We start from the raw sequence: 18,707 nt of genomic DNA, 5'->3' as shown, positions 1-18,707 counted from the left end.
AGGCAAACCAGATCCGAAAAGTTAAAAAGTACAAAACTACCCTCGGGGGAGACATCACCAGGCAATTTCAGAACTGGGCTATCCAGTTCAAATCGCCCGAGGTGGGTGAGGCATCCATCCGAACAGGGTTATGTGCATTTGGATTCCGTTGCAAGTACAAGGCAAGTATCGATTAATGGTTTTGTAGGTATCTGGGGAATTGTACCATATTTATCATAACGAATATCCGGGATATCTTGATTTTGAATGTTTGCCTGTTAAAAACGGGAGTTTTTCAATACCACACATTTGATTCATAAGTATATTCGTACTATTCATCGTTATTTGTTCATGAAACCTTTGTTGACGAAAAAATGACTGATTAAAAACAAACTAAGAAATTTCTCGACGAAACACGCCAACTTGACTCTTTTAGTAAGAACTTTCTCCTGAAGGTGGTGTTGAAGTGCATGTCCTTGCTGGACTGTATGAAGCATGCTGAGAGCTACCAATGTTGTTTATAATATGTTTGGTTACTCTCTGGAGCCACCCATTGATCAATAAAGAGAAATTCAGTTTGATCGTTATTGTTTTTTTCACAGTTAGATTAATCGTTTGTCACCAAATGTCAACAGTTTCTTTTATTATTTTAACAAAATATCAGAAATATTACAAAGTTCAAAGAGGCTTAAAACGATGAATAAGACCGTGGTTATTGAAGTAAGTCTAAAGCTAAAGACATCAATTGCAGGGTGTGCCATCAGGATGCATCCGATTTTATCGTCAAAAAATCCACATTTTTCAGTCCAATTTCAACAGATTAACACAATTTCGAAATTACATTGAATGCCACTTTAACTCAATGTAGGAAGAGAGGTGATGAGAAAGAAACGTTGAAAAAGTAGTAGTACAGTTACCATGACAAAAGTGACGTCACTACCGACAATTTTCGCGACGCATTTTGTCTAGTATAAATGAAGCTTCCAGGCAACGACGTGTCGTGATGCAAGCTTTGTTTATGCTGTTTGAGGTGCTACATTTTTCCCGATTGTGTATTCACAGTACAAAATCCAACTGACCTGCTGTGTTTCGGAATGTGTTGTATCAAAAATCGATCACGCTTCCTATACAGAGTAGTCTGTTGTACGGCAAAGGTGTACCACCACACTTTCATGCTTTCCAAGACAAAAATGCCCTAGACTTACAGTTTCCAACACCTATCCCAACTTTATCCTACGAAGCTCATCTGATGCTTGCCTATCCGCCTATTCTTCATTCCTTTACAAATTCTATTACCTAGCATTTCATCTCGCCGCATGTGTCAATGAACATACTTACATTAAAAAAAATGATAAAGAATATGCTCCTTTCCTAAGTCAATGAACTTTCCTGCAACTCAGCGCTGCTGTCTGAGAACTTTTAAAAACTATTTTTTTTTCCATTAGTTCTTTCAAAGAACGTTCCAGTGAAAACAAAATTTTCCTGAATTAAACAAAACGCGCCAATTGAGCTACCATAGCCAGGCTTATCACTGGGTGGTCGAATTCCGTTTCTTATCAGCATTTTGGCACAGCGGCGGCAGCGGATTCCCTTCTATGCCGGATCGTCTGCTAACTAGACTGCACGAAACATGTATAATGGAAACTCACGGCCGCTTCCAGTCTCCAGTAAAATTTTTGACTTCCCCCGGTACAGTTCAGCCATGATGATTAGTTAGTAGCTAGTTAGTGGATTCCTTTAGTTTATTCTTTATTTATTCAGTATTGGTTGGGATTCGGTTGAATAATAAATAACAGGGGCAACGGACAAACAAACGAAAAAAAACGTGTGTGACTTTGAATTCACAGTGTGATAGAAGTGAGGGGGTGGTGTGAAAAATGATAATAAACAAAGAATCCATTCCCTACAGAATGGGATTATCTCCGCTGTACTTCCTTCCGCCTGCGCCGGCCAACGTGACAAACGAGCGGCTTGGAAACTTTCCAATAACGCCACCGTACCATCAGCAATACGATTACGTCCTGCCCAAGGCAGCGATGCAGCAGTCCTCGTCAGCTTCTTCGTCCTTTGCTGCGGCCGCCGCCTCAGCCGGATTCGACAATGCCGGGCACGGTCCGGGTCAATCGCTATATTATTACATGAATGCAGCCGGAAAGGAGGAAATTACATCGGTTCCATTATCGCCACCGCACACGCCGCCGCTGCTTTTTGGGGCCAACTCAATCGGCGGTGACCGGCCAACCGGAAATGGCTCTACCGATGCCGGCGTCGGTGACACCTCCACACTTACAGCATCCGCCACGATGGCTGCCATGGCCGTTGCATCCGCTGCCAATCAATACGGATTATCGAATCTGCAGCTGGCAGCAGCAGCGACTGGCGGCGATGGCCAATCGAATTATGGTGACGACGATGGAGAATTTCGGTCTAGTGGACGCTCGCCAGCCAATAATTATTTTAAAAATGCCAATGGGTTCGATGAGGATAATCGTAGCCAGCAGGGTCAGCAGGGATCGACCTTGGTCTGGCCGGCACCGCCGATGACTACTCGGAACTCCGTCATCATGAAGGTGGAGAATCAGCAAGTAGTGCCGTTGATCGACGAGAAGGGCTCCCGGACGATCGAAAAGTTCGTCTGCCGCTGGGAAAATTGTTATTGGTAAGTTTTTTTTTTCTATGCATGTGACTAGTTCTGCTAAGAGTTTGTGGTTGTGAGTTAGATTGGCGTGAAGGAATAGTTTTCCGCCGTTCAAGCATTCACATTTTATGGAAATGGACACTAATCGATTTTAAAACAACCAGTCTTACCGAGCCTGTAATACATTAGAATGGTAATTTCAATATTTAAATACAAACATATTAAGATTAATTTAAATTAATTTTTCAAATTCGGAATGTGTTAATATTGCCTTTTCCATTACAGATAAGAAGGATAGAGTACACACATAAAAAATTTAAAAAATACCTGAAATTCGATTAAAAATTAAGAAACATTGCTAAGCCCTTTGATATCACTCAATTCTTAACGTACAACCATATGAAAGTTTGTAAATATTTACATAAGTGTCAAAGCTGTGATCCTTCTCTAAATATGTGATCATTTCAAAAGCATGATTGATACAGACTTCTTCGGTAACCAAAAAAAAAAAAAATGGTACAAACGGAAAAAGGAGGCCGTCATCGAATAATGGATCTCTAATCTATACACTCAATGTTTTCTCCAGTGGTCGGGACGATTTCGTCCTGTATTTTTAACAGCTATAATTACAGGACGATTTAAGGACAGCAAAACAGCCCAAGTAACCATGAGCACTAATAACTTTTCAAAATGCTTCTAAAAACAGTCTCAGAGCTTTTCTGCTCTTTCTCAGCTCTGTGAGCCAGTATTGGCGAAATTAACTGCTATTTTGGTGCACGTGGTTAGGAAAACAACTGTCAAATTGTCCTATAGGCTCGCAAAAGCTTTCTCCTGTGATTTGCAAGAAACTTTGGGACTACCGGGATTGTATTATCTTTTTTTCACACTATTCAAAATTGCAAAATATGCTGATTTCTGTTTTTATTGTTCTCCTAAGGGATTTTTGGTTTGAAAATTTGTAAAATTTTGCTCGGAAGTAGCATGAACAGTTTCATCAATTACTTTTTTCAACACCAACTGATTTCTTCCGAATTTGGTATTTCTCAAAGTCCTTTCATTCTTGAAAATCATTTTTGCGGATATAAGTTTAGTCTTAAAAATTCCTTAAAAAAGTAATAAATCACTTAAGTTAACAAAGCTAAAAAAAATGTTTTATTTGTCCGTTTTTGCTTCCTAGAATTTGCAAAACTTTTTTATAATGTTTAGTCTAAAATAGGTTGCCTGATTGCGCGATTTTATCCGGGTTTGCTCGGATATTTAATACAACATTTGAAAACAGTCCGGCTGCCCGAATTTCATTGGAAAAGTCCTTATTTTGCTCGGATTTATTCACTTTGTTTGACCAATCAAATAAAAAAAAAGACTAATTGTGTTGATTTTTTTTTTAAATTTATGCCTCCAAAACTAAATTTTTTGAGCAAATTTTATAAAAATTTGTTTATATAAAAGGTTTTTTAGTTGCCAATATTAAGTCTGTCGATGAGTTTCAAAGGATTTTTTTCTTGCTTATTGATGAGTAGTTTTTGGGTTTGACCAAGTCTGCCCGGATCTTTGGTCGTCAATTTTGAAATCAAATGCCTGGATTTCGTCAGGTTTTTATGAAATAATGCCCAGATTTGTCCGGCCGTACACGTGCTTAAAAATTCTGGCAAACTTAGTCTAAAGTAAGGTTGGCAGATTGTCTGGTTCTGTCCGAGTTTGCCAGGATATTTAATTCAAAATTTTGAAACAGTTCGGCTCGGTACGGTTGCCGAGATTCCATTGAAAAAGCCCTGATTTTGCTCGAATTTATTCACTTTAGTAGGCAAATAATAAAAAAAACAAATTGTCTTGAATTTTTTTTTGTTTATGCCAAAATTTTTCGAGTCAGTTTTATTAAATTAATGGAACGATTTTTTGAAAGCCGGTTTAAAATTTGTCGATGAGTGTTGATGATGTTGTGTTTTGATTTTTTTTCTATTCAAAGCGAAATTTTTTCAGCTAGTCTTTTTTTTCTTTTCTTAAAAACGAACACAAACACACACAGGATCTCAATGAAACTTGTTGATGTTTCCTCGAAGAGATTCCTTTTTCTTAACTCTAAGCGTACATCTTTCGAGGATATGATGGCTAGCATCTTACAAATGCTAAAACCACCAACCCACAGAAAGTGTACTATGTACGCCGTGGCCCGTTAGCTTAGAAGACTTGAAGGCTATCCTCTACGCCGCTGCGGCTGAAAATCATGAATGAAGGTCATGAAAGAGGTTTTTGGAAGCTTAAAAAACGATTTAAAACCTTCCGATGAGTGTTGATGAAAATATTTTTTTATCAATTTTTTTTTCTTGATTTTTGCTAAATAATTTCTGGGTTTTGACAAAATTTGCCCGGATTTTGCCAGGAACTTTGGTCGTCAATTTTGAAATCAAATGCTCGAATTTCGCCAGGTTTGCATATAAAATAAGATTGCCCGGATTTGTCTGGCCCGGATACGTACTGAAAAATTCTGGCAACCTTAGTCTAATGTCTAATTAACAATCGTAGGTATGTACGTGTTGGCCGTTCAAAGAAGCTTTTTGCGATATTCTTTCCATACGACAGTTAACTAGCTTCCATGAAAGAAGTCATCGGGCTTAAATTAAAAAAAACTGAATAAAAAATTTTGTTCTCTTTTTTATCAATAATTTTTTTTTTCTAAATTACACTCAAAACTCAGCCTTAACTCCAATCATGAGCTTTCAATATTTCATCGTAATTGGCATAAGTTTGAACGTGAGCGGCGATGATACGATTCGTGACCGAGCCCTTGCCCAGTTTGAGCAGCTGTGCGTGTGTATGTGTGGCAGGCAGTAGAATAACAGAATAAAACAGTTTCTCGTTTTCAATTCCTATTCCAAATCACCGGCCAAAAGTCAGAAAGCCAATGTTGTGCGTTTTTTTTGGTGATTGGCCGTGGCAAAAAGACATTGACAATTAGCCATCGTCCTCCATCTGGCTCATAGATAGGTAGTACGATTATAATTGGAATTTTGCAATCTCTTCTTTGGGTGTAGCTTCGCAATTTGTTCACATAAACTGTAATTCTAGAGCCAAGAAATATTTAGCATCCGATTTTTTTTCTTCTTCTTTTTTTAGTGCAGCGATTTTTGAACAATTTTTTTTCCTACAAATCTTCACACTGCATTAAATAATAGAATAACAGACACTTATATGAAAAAAAAATTATTTAAGCTTTGTTTTTCATGAACTCAAAAGAAGAACTGATTCCTGAAATTCTCTAGAAGAATTGGAATTTGTAGCGATTTATTATTTCATCTTCTCAAACAAAACGCTCTACCGACGCACTGAAAACAAGATTATTTTTCTCTCTCTGATTTTCTCCAAGTTATAAAATGTAGATTTGGGAAAGTACATATTGAAGAACTGAACCAACAGGACTATTTAGATTTGGTTTACAGTTCTGTTGAATTACAGAGATTTTTCAGCAGCCAGAACCACACAAAAATTTGTAAGGTTTAACATTTTCTGAAGATCTATATATATAAAAATGAATTTCTGTCTGTCTGTCTGTCTGTCTGTCTGTTTGTCTTTCTGTCTGTTCCCTATAGACTCAGAAACTACTGAACCGATTTACGTGAAACTTGGCAGGTGGGGGTATTGGAGGTCGGGGAAGGTTCCTATTATAGTTTGGGACCCCTCTCCCTAACAGGAAGAGGAGGGAGGGGCCTCCCAAACAAAAGACAATTTTTTGCATAACTCGAGAACCAATCAAGCAAATGGTATCAAATTTCGCATGGGGTGGTATTTGGGAACGGAGAATATTTCAATGAATATTCGGTATCCCTCCCTCCTCTCAGTGGGGTGATAGAAAGGGGGAGGGGGGGACTACTTTACAATTTTTCATATAACTCGAAAACTAATCAAGATATTGGAACCAAATTTGGCATGGGAAGTTATTTTGATACAAAAAATATTTCAATGATTATTTGAGACCCCAAAACTTTTGGTATGATTCTATGATTATCTGACACTCCATCCTCCTTATCAGTTTTTTAGCATAAATTCAGAACATATCAAGCAAAAACAACCATATTCTGTTAGTTTTATTGTTTGCGTACGATTTATTTAGAACCCTCCTTTTTTAGGGCGCACACGCACACGCAGATAAAAATAATCAGATCTTTAACACAAATCAAGATTCAGAATATTAGTTTAAGTTATTTTTGTGTAGCAATTCGAAACTCCAGCTGCAGCTCTCATTTTATAGCAGTTGGTTATGAATTATGTTATATTTTGATTAAAAATAATGCCAACAAAACAATAAAAATTTGAATAAATTCTGAAAATATCATTCGATTTTGAAAGGTGTAGCAAAGCACACCGGGTCAGCTAGTTTAAAATAAATAAAAATTAATTTTTTTAACTTCTATAGTTTTGGGTTATTCTCCATTCTACACGGAAACATATCGAAAAAGGGCTACATGTTTTTTTGGAGACCTTTCAACTAAATTCTTTTTAACATTATTGAAAGATTTTTCTATAATACCTAGCTTTCATGTTCACTAGCCCATACATAATTAATTTCACTTTTCTTAGTTTGACATAGTCAATCTAGGATTAAGACAATTTGGTATAAATTTAAGAAAAAAGTGAAACCGAATGGTTATTTCTTAAACTTTCACAAAATTAAAATTTTATTCCACACGGAAATAAAAAAAAATTAAGTTAAATTTTCAAATTATCAACCTTTATAAGGAAATTTTTTATAAGACAAACTTTTATGGCTTAGTGTAGGTAGTACTAAACTTATGACAGTTGTAACTGAAATAAATATTTTGAAATTTTGCCTTGTTTTACAATTTTTGCAGTATTCAATTGCTCATCACCCATCGTATTAGAAAAATACCTGGTCAAACTGCTGAAAAATGCATATTTTGCAAATCTCTGTGCCGAAAGTACGCTGAAAAGTATACTGTGCCAAAGATGATATGATTGGAAAAGCACTTCTGGCAAAAAGACGAACAGTTGAACAAGCTAAGCCTTAAAACATGTGTACAACAATTTTATGTTTTTGGGTTGAGTCATCAGATGTCTCCAAGTACATCAGAAAGAACTGTCAAAATGAAAATACATTGTAAACCAAAATAAATACCAACATGTAGTCAGTTTTTAGGTCGTATGAGTTGATTGTTATAGTCATTTTTTTACTGAGATTCTTGACGAGTTAAGATGAAACTATGTACTGTTGAAGTTTCGGAGCACATTCGTGATTTAGCAAAATGATAAATATTACTTAGTCTTTCGCAGTTTCTTCATAGAGTACTGATCTTCGTACAATAGGAAACATAGAAATCACCCATGAAAGTCCACGATGCATAGAATTGGTTCTTCTACGTGAGACTGTTCGTCAGTATTGTTTTTATTGAATTGGACATAACCGTTTCAAAAGGTGTAAAAATATTTTCAAGACCGTTTGTTATTCCAGCAATCTCTGTACTGAAAAAAAGATGATGCAGTTTCATATCATAGAACAATTTTCGCATGTTCTTTCATTTCATCGTATGAAACATCTTAAGGATTCAAAGAAAATGGCGGCAAAAGTTAGGAAAATAACTTTAAAATTTGTATTTTACATCTGAAATATGCTATCCAGCAACCAAATGTTCTGAATGAAAAGAAATTGCAACTAGTTCATGTGAGTTTGAGTATTTTTAAAACTGTTTGTTTACATTTTGTTTAATATGGCGAAATGAAAGCAAACGTGTGAATTCAACAATTTCAAGATGTAAAATATTTTGAAGTTATTTATAAGTTTTTATATGATTGCGCTCTTTCGAAAATTTGTTAATTTTAAAAGAGCAATCTAGAAACAGTGTCATCTATTGCACCGTTGAAAAGTCGCAAATCAAGCAATAAATTGCACTATTTTTCATCAATTTTTATCGGCTTCTTAAAATGCACTCTTTTAAAATTTTATTGAAGTTTCAAAAGAGTTTTTGTTCGAGCTAGTTACATCTGTTAATCTGTGATTAAACAAATGAACAAATAAAAAAAAGTTTTGCACAACTACAAAAAAGCCAGGTCGTTTCCTAGAGTTCTTGTTTAAGATTGAAGTTTAAAAAATCCGTAGACTCTAGATCAAAACTTCCATCAAATTCATAAATCTCATAGATTGACTTCCGGTTATGCAATAAGATTTTATTTTCACAGCACGGCTATTGAAAATTTGAACTTACGCGAACACATTTCCGAAGATTAAAATTTGTTGTTTTGATGTTTAGATGCATTTCTTAAATTTCTTTCTTAACATCTAGTAAAGCTTTTGCGAGGAATTTTTTTTCTGATTTATTGCAGATTTTTAACTTTCAACTTGTAAGTAAAATTTTTGTACGAGTTGGTAGTTTATGATTTTTAATTTTTTGTTTGTTTGTTTTGAACGATTATCTTAAAAAGATCCATAATAGTGCTTTTAATACAGACCACCATGCATCATAAAATTATCGTTTTATATAAACAATGGCTTGCTAGAATTCTCATAAGAAAATTTTCAAAAAAAATAGAGTTTTTTCACAAAAACTCATTGTGCACAACAGAGATTAGTTCAAAAGATTTCAAATTTGGCAGAAATACTTGACAATGCCTGAGGAACAATCCACAAGAGCCCGGCTTTGATCTGCGAAAAAGGCCGAAAAGTGAACTAGTCTAATAGTTATTCTGTAGCGTGTAAGATTCATAATGTTTATTTTTCCATAAAAATTCGAACCACCCAAGTGGTCTGATTTTAAGTACGAAACCTTTTCTTTAAATTGCATCATGCAGTCAAAACTTGATAAAAATATGTCGATTGAAAGAATGAAAAAGATTATTTTTATTTATTGCTATGTCAATTCGACCGCTGAACAAAAGAAAATGATTTACGTTTCTAATGCTATGATTATACATTTCCCATAAACAGAAAAAAAAATCAAAGTCAGGGAACCCCCTTGCCCCGGTTGACAACAGCCGGAAATTTGTGTGGTTCTGAAATTTCCCAATCAAAACACCGGATGGCGTGGTCGTGGTTTGTTGTTATTGTTATCGTAACTCGCCCGGTACGGGTACCTTCTATACTTATTCGGGGGGAAATCGTACCAAACTTTCCCTTATCTGGCCGATGAATACGTGTGTAGATTCTGCAAGTCACCTTATCATCACACTGCAACGACGATGACTTCATATCGCATTGATTTCCTAGATTTGACCCCCAAACGCAACGGACGTTTATCAGCAACGCGTTGATCAATATGGGGCAACGAATTTACAGAAAAATAAATGGAAATCACCTCACCCATTGACTGTTGGCGATAAAAGTCCGTGAAGCAGTGTGGGCTCTTATCTAATTTCCGCACGTTTAGCTTATTTGCGTTAGTGAGTAGATGCGAGTGTGTTTTGCGTGAACCTATACGGCATTCAGGCTTCTGGGGCCGTGAATTTAGAGATAAGCCACGTGGGTAGATGCATGCACGCTGTTTTAATGTTAAGCTTTCAGTGTTGCCAAGATGATTTTTAACAATCTTGTTTTTCGTTTCCTCTTTTTGTAGTGTATTTTTCAAACTGGAGGACCTGGCCAGCCATGTTACCCAGAAGCACGCCGTGGTGGGCCTTGGAGGCCTGTATTATTGTCGTTGGGAGGATTGTCTGAGGCAGGACCGTGGCTTCAATGCCCGCTACAAGATGTTGGTCCATGTGCGCACCCACACCAAGGAAAAGCCACACGAGTGTGCCAAGTGTGGAAAGTGTTTTTCCCGGGCGGAAAATTTGAAAATTCATCTGAGATCTCACTCCGGTGAGAAGCCGTACGTCTGCCCCGTTGAGGTGAGTGTTATGATTACTTAATGGTTTTAAAAAAGGAATTGCTAGGGGAATTGATGCAAAATGGTTCACTTTTACTTAAAAAACGTTGATAATTCTAGAAGGAATTATCTACATCAAATAGGTAGGTATATCCCCAGAAGGTAACGCTCATCATTATCGTTTGAGCACCTGTTCCCGTGGTCTATGCTTGGGTCCAATTTATACAAAAATTGGACAAACGAAATTAGATCCAATCCAGTGAAAAAAACAGACATCCCCACTCGTGTTCCATTTACTGTCAAACTGGATCCAAATCTAATCAGTTTGAATCAATGCTTCCGCCGGTTCTAAAAAAAGTTATTTTGAAACTGGTAAAACGGCTTTTTGGACCACGGACACAGGAGCTGATATTCTGAAAAAAAAATCTTGGGCAAAAAATTATCTTATTAAGTTATTTATTCTTATGATGAATTTAAATAATTTTGATTTATTTGGCTCATAGGATTCAACTAAATAGGTTAAAATCTAAGTAGGTACTGAAGGTTTTGAATCCAGTTCAAATTTATGTCAAAAATAACAAGAGACCAAATATATATATTGAATCAGAGAAAAGCAACAATTTCAAAGCCAATTAATTACGTAGATACTAAGCGTTTTAAACAGTTTATTATAGGAGGGAGCAAGAGTTACTGCTAATGAGCTCATTCAAATCATCAAAAGATTCAAGAATATGGAGGCACCCGGCTTTGACAACACCTTCAACGTCGAGCTGAAGCGTCTGAGCCACGACACATTTGCCTTTTAAGCTTATATGTTTAACAGTTGTTGGATGGTTATTTACGTTCAGACTGGAAGTAGGCCAAAGTTATAGCGAAACTAAAGCCGGGGAAAGATTCTTCAGCTCCATTGAACTACTACCCCATAAGTTTGCTCTCTGCTCTTTCCAAGCTGTCTCAGACAATTTATATCCGTTTGATTATTTTCACTGATGAAAACCACGTTATCCACGAAAATCAGTTCTCAAAAGCAGATCCACCATCCACCAACTAAATCACGTTACCAACGTTATCCAGTGTTACAAATCAGTTTACAAAACAACCGCAATTGCGCTCTTGGATAGTGAAAAAGTAACAATTTTAATTTGAAGAATTCGACAATGTGTTTTTTGTTAGTTGGTAATCATAGGTGGTCAATCCCGGTTTGCGGACTGTATTCCAAGGCACGGCGAGCCACCGTGTCCTCCCAGTTTGCTACTCTGGGTCTATGGGTTCAATGGGAAGACTCGTGATATACTCCGTGTACATCCCTCACTACCTGAGCTCCACCTTGGGCTGCACACCTAGTTCCCACCTTGAACTGTTTAACACAGTATTCTTCAATAGTGGGAGGTCTAATCGTGCTGACGCGCTTCGAGGCAATACTCATAGACGAAACCACTTTAATCAATACCTCTCACTATTGCGACTCGAAATCTGAACTCTCCTCTAACGACTTGAGAACCGACATGTCCACGCAATGACTCGCGATTCCTCCATAAAGCTCTCCACTAAGCGACTCAAGACCTGTTGACGTACACATACCTATCCTCCACACGACTGATTAAAGGTCTGATCTCTCCTCTTGCGACTCACGACCCGATCTCTCATCGTAAAGACTCGAGGTTGACCACACAAACCTCTCTTTCTGATGACTCTAGGCCTGACCTCTCCTCTAACGACTCGAAGCCCGACCTCTTATCTCCAGGATTCGAGGTTTGCCACATCGTGTGACGATCGAGAGCAGCTTATCCTAGACCCGGGCGTGTCGCAGCAGACTTGCGGGACTTAACGCAACTACTCGGGTGATTCCCGAAAAAAACGTCATCCTACTCCGACTCGAATGGCTTACGGATGGCCGCGGATTTTTCTGCCCGTCGTGTGCCAAATCGAGAGCAGATTGTCCTTAACTTGCGCCTGTCATGGCACATCCGGGACTTTGAGAATCGAGAACCTTTCTACCCGTGTGAATCCCCCGACTGTGGTTTATCTCTTCCCTATGAGGTCCGCTACGAGAACTACTATACCCGTAGTTTCCACCGTAAGAAGCGGCACTATTCGGATACTCCCCTGCGGTGGGGTATCCTACACCCGTTCGCGGAGCATCCATGACCTCCACTACGCATGCACTACGATAATGCCTCATCTTTGAAGATTCGATCAAGGGACCGGAAATACACTACTCAGATGCTCCTCGGCGATGGAGTCATCCTAAACCTTTCGCAGACAGCCGTTTTCTCCAGCTCTTCCGCAGGGCAGTCATGATCCGGATGAACCCATCGCTGACCGCATGCCAACTGTTGGAATTCGTACACACCACATTGTCTACTATCGTGTCGAGCCCACAGGCGACAAGTATGTTGGTTTGTACCGCCGCAACCCTTCGACAAGCTGCAGCGACTCCACTTAATCTTATAGGTATAGATCATGAGGAGCTACCTCTCAAACAGGACATTCCGAGTTTTTCTACAAGGAGTGAGCTCAGACCAATTCAACGTCGATGCGGGTGTACCTCAAGGTTGCATCTTGGGGCCACCACTCTATAACATTTACACCTTCGACATCCCCCCTCTTCCTGGAGATGTTGTTAAGTCTCAATATGCGGATGACATAGCGATCAAGTACAAGGTTCGTAATATCCGAGCCCTAACAAACAAATTACAGAGAGGTCTGGATGTCCCATATGACTCAACGCAGCTAAGACCTAAGTTATCGTATTTCCACACTCGAAATCGCCTAGATTGGTTCTTGCGGCTGATTGTTAGAAAAAAGATTAACATAGTAATTTAATAAATTAATATGGCATTTAATTTAAATTATGAAATTAAATGAACAGAACTAGATTATCCGTTGTCTGCGAGCTGCAAGAACAGTGCAAATGACACACTCCGTCAAATCACTGATGTCAACCTTCCAGATTTTGTCTGGATCTTCCAGACTTTTTGGACTTGTGGATATTTTTTAGGTTTCCAGACTTACAGACTTATGTAATTTCTTCCAGACATTTCCAGACTTTTGAGTTTTGACATGAGTTTTTTGACAAAACAGTCAAAATTTAAAACTTTCGTTGCAAAATGACAGGAAATGATTCGAATTGATAAGTGAAAATTGCCTCGAAGATGGTTGTAAAACAGAAAGTTAAGTATAGAACGTAGTACTGTTCACACCACCACAATGGTTTCAGGCATAGGTAGTGTGTAGAATGTATGACTATTATCAAGTAATGAGTATTATTTACTACTCTGCAAAATTGAAATCTGACAACCAAAAAAGGTCGTCACCTATAAAGTTCGCCATCTAGACTTTCCAGACATTTTTGTCAAAATCTTACAGACATTTCTGGAAAACAGTGTGCATCTCTGCGACAAATCTGTGCTGCACGCTCGTTTTGAAATAACCATTAATGGTTAAAAAATAACCATATTCATGTCCGCGTCATGTAATTTTATGACTTCTCTTGAAGAACCCATAAAAAGATTTCTCGGGGAGAAGTTGAAATATGGTTGTTGTGTTTAAGCAGAAAATATTTGAGCGTAGAAGTAGGAAAAAGATTATTTTTCAACCTTAGCGCTACATGGAAACAAAGCGCTTATATGGTTATTTCTTCTTGTGTTTAAAGTTTGTGAAAAGAAATGAAAAGAAAATGATGGGGAAATTGCTTAGCTTGACATGCGGTGATTTGATTCTGGGATTATCCTTCAAAGCTGCCATCACAGTTAAAGGAACGTTTAAAGTTTCACTCAATTGCTGGCTTATCTGCCTCCTCGCAATTTCCTCGATGAAAACTCGCCCCTCACAGGTTTCTGGATCTGTCCGAGGCAGATTTCCGGCTACTTAGATTAGCAAAAACTCGCTATAAAAATCGGGCACTTTTGTTCGCAAACCCGGAATATAACGTGTCAGATGAAAGGGATACTATAAACCATTTGTCTTGAATATTATCGCCTATGTGCGAGATTCAAATCTGGAGGCAAATTTGGATGTGCTAAAAGTGAATTTAATAGATTTTTAAATTACGGCACAAATTCAAGACTCAGAATTTACATTTTTTTACCAACCTTTCGATTCTATGAAGTCGATTGTTTTCGCAAAAAAAGAGAACTTGAACTCGATTATGTTTGGATGTAGCTTCTTCATCCGGGCTTTCTCCACCATCATTCGGGATTTCATAGTAATAATGAAAAGATACCACATCCGAATGAAAATTTTCGATACTCTTTTACCGGTACAATTACCGGGAGCGTCATTCTAGGCTTCTTCATTACAATATTTTACCTCTTTCGGGTGATGCGGGGACCGATTACGATGTTTTGTTATTTTTGTTAGCTGTGACTTAGATGATGAACCGGTAGAGCTTTTCTTGTATTTATTGGAACTGGAAGCGGAGCTCTCACTTGGCGCACTGAAATTTATTTTATTTATGTTAATCATTAGGTTTGAATTAAACTAAGGATTTTCGTAAGAAAATTCATTACCTTTTAGAAACTCTTTCATGTTAATTCGATTTTCAAGGACGCAGATATATGGAACACTATAATTATTTAAAAAAAAAATGAAATAATCGAAGAACGCGTTCGTCTGCACCATCGATGTACTTTCAAAACGGCGATTGAAACGCTATGTTTTTCAACTTTTTTCTGGTTATCATTTGGGAACTACTAATATGGTTAAATTTGGAACTAGAAAAACGATTGAAAAACAACCATATTGGCAGTATTCAACCAATAGCTAAAAATGTTTTTTTTAACCACAAATGGTTAAATAAAAATGAGCGTGTGAAATTACTTACACTTAGTTATTGCACATTCCAAGTGAATCTGTTTTGGTGCATTCGCTAACGGTGTCTCCGAGTGAAAAAACGAACAAAAGTGTAAGAGCGTCAGTCAGTTGATAGAATATTGTTGCGTCGAATGGATGCGTGCTGAGTTTCTGCATGAAACATTTCGGATTTTCAGAAGTAAATCCGAATAAAAGTATCCTCCGGACTCGACAGTGGCTCATCGAGTGGTCCAAAAAGATTGTCTATTTCAGGGTATCTAATCTTTAGACCGTATATTGATAAAACTACTAATAAGTAAAATATTCTTATTAAGGCAATGTACCCGTTGATTTGTAGAAAATCAAAATTGTGCTTTAAAATCATATAACTGTTTATAAACAAACTATCTGTCCATCTCTGGAATATGCACACATGGATGATGTACTGCAGTACTGGATAAGTTTTTTAATGACTTCCCGTCAACTGCATCGTTGATATAAGTCGCGAATGACATAAAGACGACTATAACCGAAAAAAAAGGTCACGATATGAAAATCTTGCGTTAATGCTCTCAAAATTTGGCACTACTTTGAAGACCTGATAAGAGAGTCGAAACTGACTCTTGATGATGTTTTAGTTTTGTTTGTGGGTGTGATTTGTATAACATGTTTATAATATTAATTTAACAGTGTTTTTATACCTGCTTCTTCTTTTTTTTTCAGAATCTGATTTTTTTCGGATAATTTTTTCCGTATGAAAATTAAAGCTGTATTTAAGTGTATTGTATTTATGTAAGTGTTTTCCTTTCAAGTTTTTTTTGTTGCGTTTGGTTAGACATCACTTTTACTTTATCAAATTCTTGAAAAACGTGAATCACCAAAACTTGTTTAAATCTTATCTGATTCGGATTCTGTAGAATGGAGAGTGATTGAGGATGAGATTGTCCCGAAAGTACAATCAACACCCAAACATTTTACTTGAGCGGTCATTTTACAAACCACTATCGTTTGCTTTCAAAATTATTTTGAGTGGAAGTGGTTGATAGGATCGGAGAGACCCAACACTAAAATTATGCTACCCTTCTTTGTTTTAAAATGCACGAACCAAACTAATTTTTGTCTCCCTTTTCTCCTCCCACATTGCAGGGCTGCAACAAGGCCTACTCCAACTCGTCGGACCGTTTCAAGCACACCCGCACCCACTCGAACGATAAACCGTATGTGTGTAAGGTTCCCGGATGCCACAAGCGCTACACCGATCCGTCATCGTTGCGCAAGCACGTGAAAACCTTCAAACATATCAACCTGCTGGTGGATTACCAATCAGATTTGGCGTCGTCGTCATCGTCCGGCGTTGGTTTCGTTCCCCAAATCCATCAGCACCTGCAGCAGATGGCCTCGGCCCTTGGCCATCACGGTTATCGGTCGAATCCCTTATCGTCGTCCTCCAGTTCTCCGATGGGAATTGGTATGGTGGCGGAAAGCCCTTGCTGCCGTCTTTCTGGTGAAGCACTGTACGGAGACGAAAGTCACACTTCGAGTAGCTCAGGAGGCAGCATCTGCAGCACCCCAACCGGATACTGTTGGCTGGGTTCGGAGTCCGATGAAACCGGCGAAGATAATAATGTGCTAATTGATGTCGTCAACGTCGACAACTATGATGAAAAGTTTAACCAACGGCTGGACCTTTGCCGATGGCCTCCGGATCAAGAATCTGCAATGATTGGCGGAATTGCCAAAGCGGAAGAGCACTCCGGCGGCTTGCAGGAAAAGTCTGCCATTGACCGGGTTCGGAAAAGTCTCATCAGAAGGCGCTCGATTGAGAGGGCGGAGTTCTTCGATGAGGACCCAACCAGACCGTCCACCATAGACGATATGATGATGCTGGTAGAGTATGAAGACTCGAAGGATGGCTCCGGTTTCCGGCAGCCATCGAAGGCTGTGGAAGATGATGTGTTGTGCAGTACTGTCTCAGGTGCGGATGCTATGCTTGTGGAGGCTCCGCTGGATCTCAGCACCCATCATCGATAGACTTAATTTCCTTCTCCTACTTTCGTGCGCTTGAGTGCACTCACTGTGTGCATCACTGCGACGAAGACGGTTTTAAGTTTTGTGTTCTTTTCATGGTATCTACACTATACAACATACATACAAATATATTGTCAGTTCTAATCTTTATTTGTGATTTGCCTGCAACTTATCCAGTAGCTTGTGATATTACAAGCATTTTAACTCTGATGAAAACCATTTATGAGATTCAGTTTTCCTTATGCTACTAAACCAAATGGTGTGTTATGATTATTCAAAATGATTGTCTGAAATGAGAATAGACATCTGCAAACGTTCATATTTGACTTGTTTTTTTTTGTTTGATATCACAATTCTCTGTGGCTACCTTTTCATCCCATCTATGAGGTTGAAACAATTGTAACTAAAGTTTACCCCGGAATTTTGTACAAGGCAAACTAATTATAAATTAGGCTAAGATTTATATTAACAATTCTTAGGGATGAAGCGGGCTGTTAAATTCCCGGAAAAAAAATTAACGATTCGAACAAGGCAAAGAAACAAGAGCATTATTAATAACGGAATGAAGTGAAAGGGAACTGATTTGAGGCCCTTAGAGCCTAAGGTGTATACTAAAAAAACAAACTATTATGTATACCTACTGTACAATATACATACTGTAATCGAAAATCAAAAAGTAAGGAACACTTCCCCTGTATTAAAAATTGCCATAAATATGTTCTTGATTCATTTTTAACCAATTTTTTTTTACATAGGTCCTGCTGGAGGTCATACAAAGAGTAAATAGAAACAAGCAGACATTAATTAAATATTAACTGTTCAGATTGTCTATTGGTGAAACATCTTTTTCTCCGCTGAAACAACATCAGCTGTTCTCTGTCTAGTGCAAATTTTTCCAACCATCACCATCAAGGCACATGCTCTTAAAATTAAAACAAAGCTATCCATTTCTCCATGCAATCAGTTCATTTTATAATGCAAAATAACACGTGTCATATTTCAAATTATTCAGTTATGCGTTCCCAAAAGAAACAATCATCGCCCACAGCGCGTTTTGATGATACTTGGATGTCGTGTTTTTTTCTATCTTGGGGGTGGGGGTTTCTGGAAACATGTACATTAGCTGTATCGGTACCTATTGAGTTTTCTGTAAGCCATCCCCGGTGAGGCCATATTACCGAGAGCAAGTTGTGAAACCGAACCGACTGATAGCTTCTCCGTCCTCCATCGTTTTTGGCTATGAAACGTTTTTTTTTGCTTCACCTTTTTTTCATGGTTTTTCCCAAAAGATGCTGAACCCAGGCTGCTGACACAGACAAAAGACACACACAGACTCGTCCACCCGAGCGTTTAGAGTGAAAATATTATTTTTAATATTCCGCCAAATTAAATTGTCTGAGTAAGCATATTATGCTAATGAACATCATCACATGTCTGGCTTTTATTCTCTGTATGTA

The 18,707-nt window shown here is 37.9% G+C and overlaps 1 protein-coding gene across 2 annotated transcripts in view; it reads left to right on the top strand.

The window, feature by feature from the left end:
- LOC129757654 (uncharacterized) overlaps positions 1–17,567 on the top strand; it is a 119,219-nt gene extending 101,652 nt beyond the window's left edge. Inside the window, exons 2-4 of one of the 2 annotated variants that reach the window (XM_055754933.1) lie at positions 1,889–2,638; positions 10,177–10,450; positions 16,369–17,567. In XM_055754933.1, the coding sequence (XP_055610908.1) occupies positions 1,890–2,638; positions 10,177–10,450; positions 16,369–17,253 (1,908 nt within the window). In that variant the 5' untranslated portion in view covers position 1,889 and the 3' untranslated portion in view covers positions 17,254–17,567. Of the gene's footprint in view, positions 1–1,635; positions 2,639–10,176; positions 10,451–16,368 lie in introns of those variants that run through there. The other variant, XM_055754932.1, reaches the window with a different exon arrangement.
- The last annotated feature ends 1,140 nt before the right edge of the window (positions 17,568–18,707 follow it).

Source organism: Uranotaenia lowii, chromosome 3 (genome assembly GCF_029784155.1).
Source record: "Uranotaenia lowii strain MFRU-FL chromosome 3, ASM2978415v1, whole genome shotgun sequence".
Lineage (NCBI taxonomy): Eukaryota > Metazoa > Arthropoda > Insecta > Diptera > Culicidae > Uranotaenia > Uranotaenia lowii.
The sequence above is the reverse complement of the archived record's forward strand: the minus strand, read 5'-3'. Positions and strand labels throughout refer to the sequence as shown.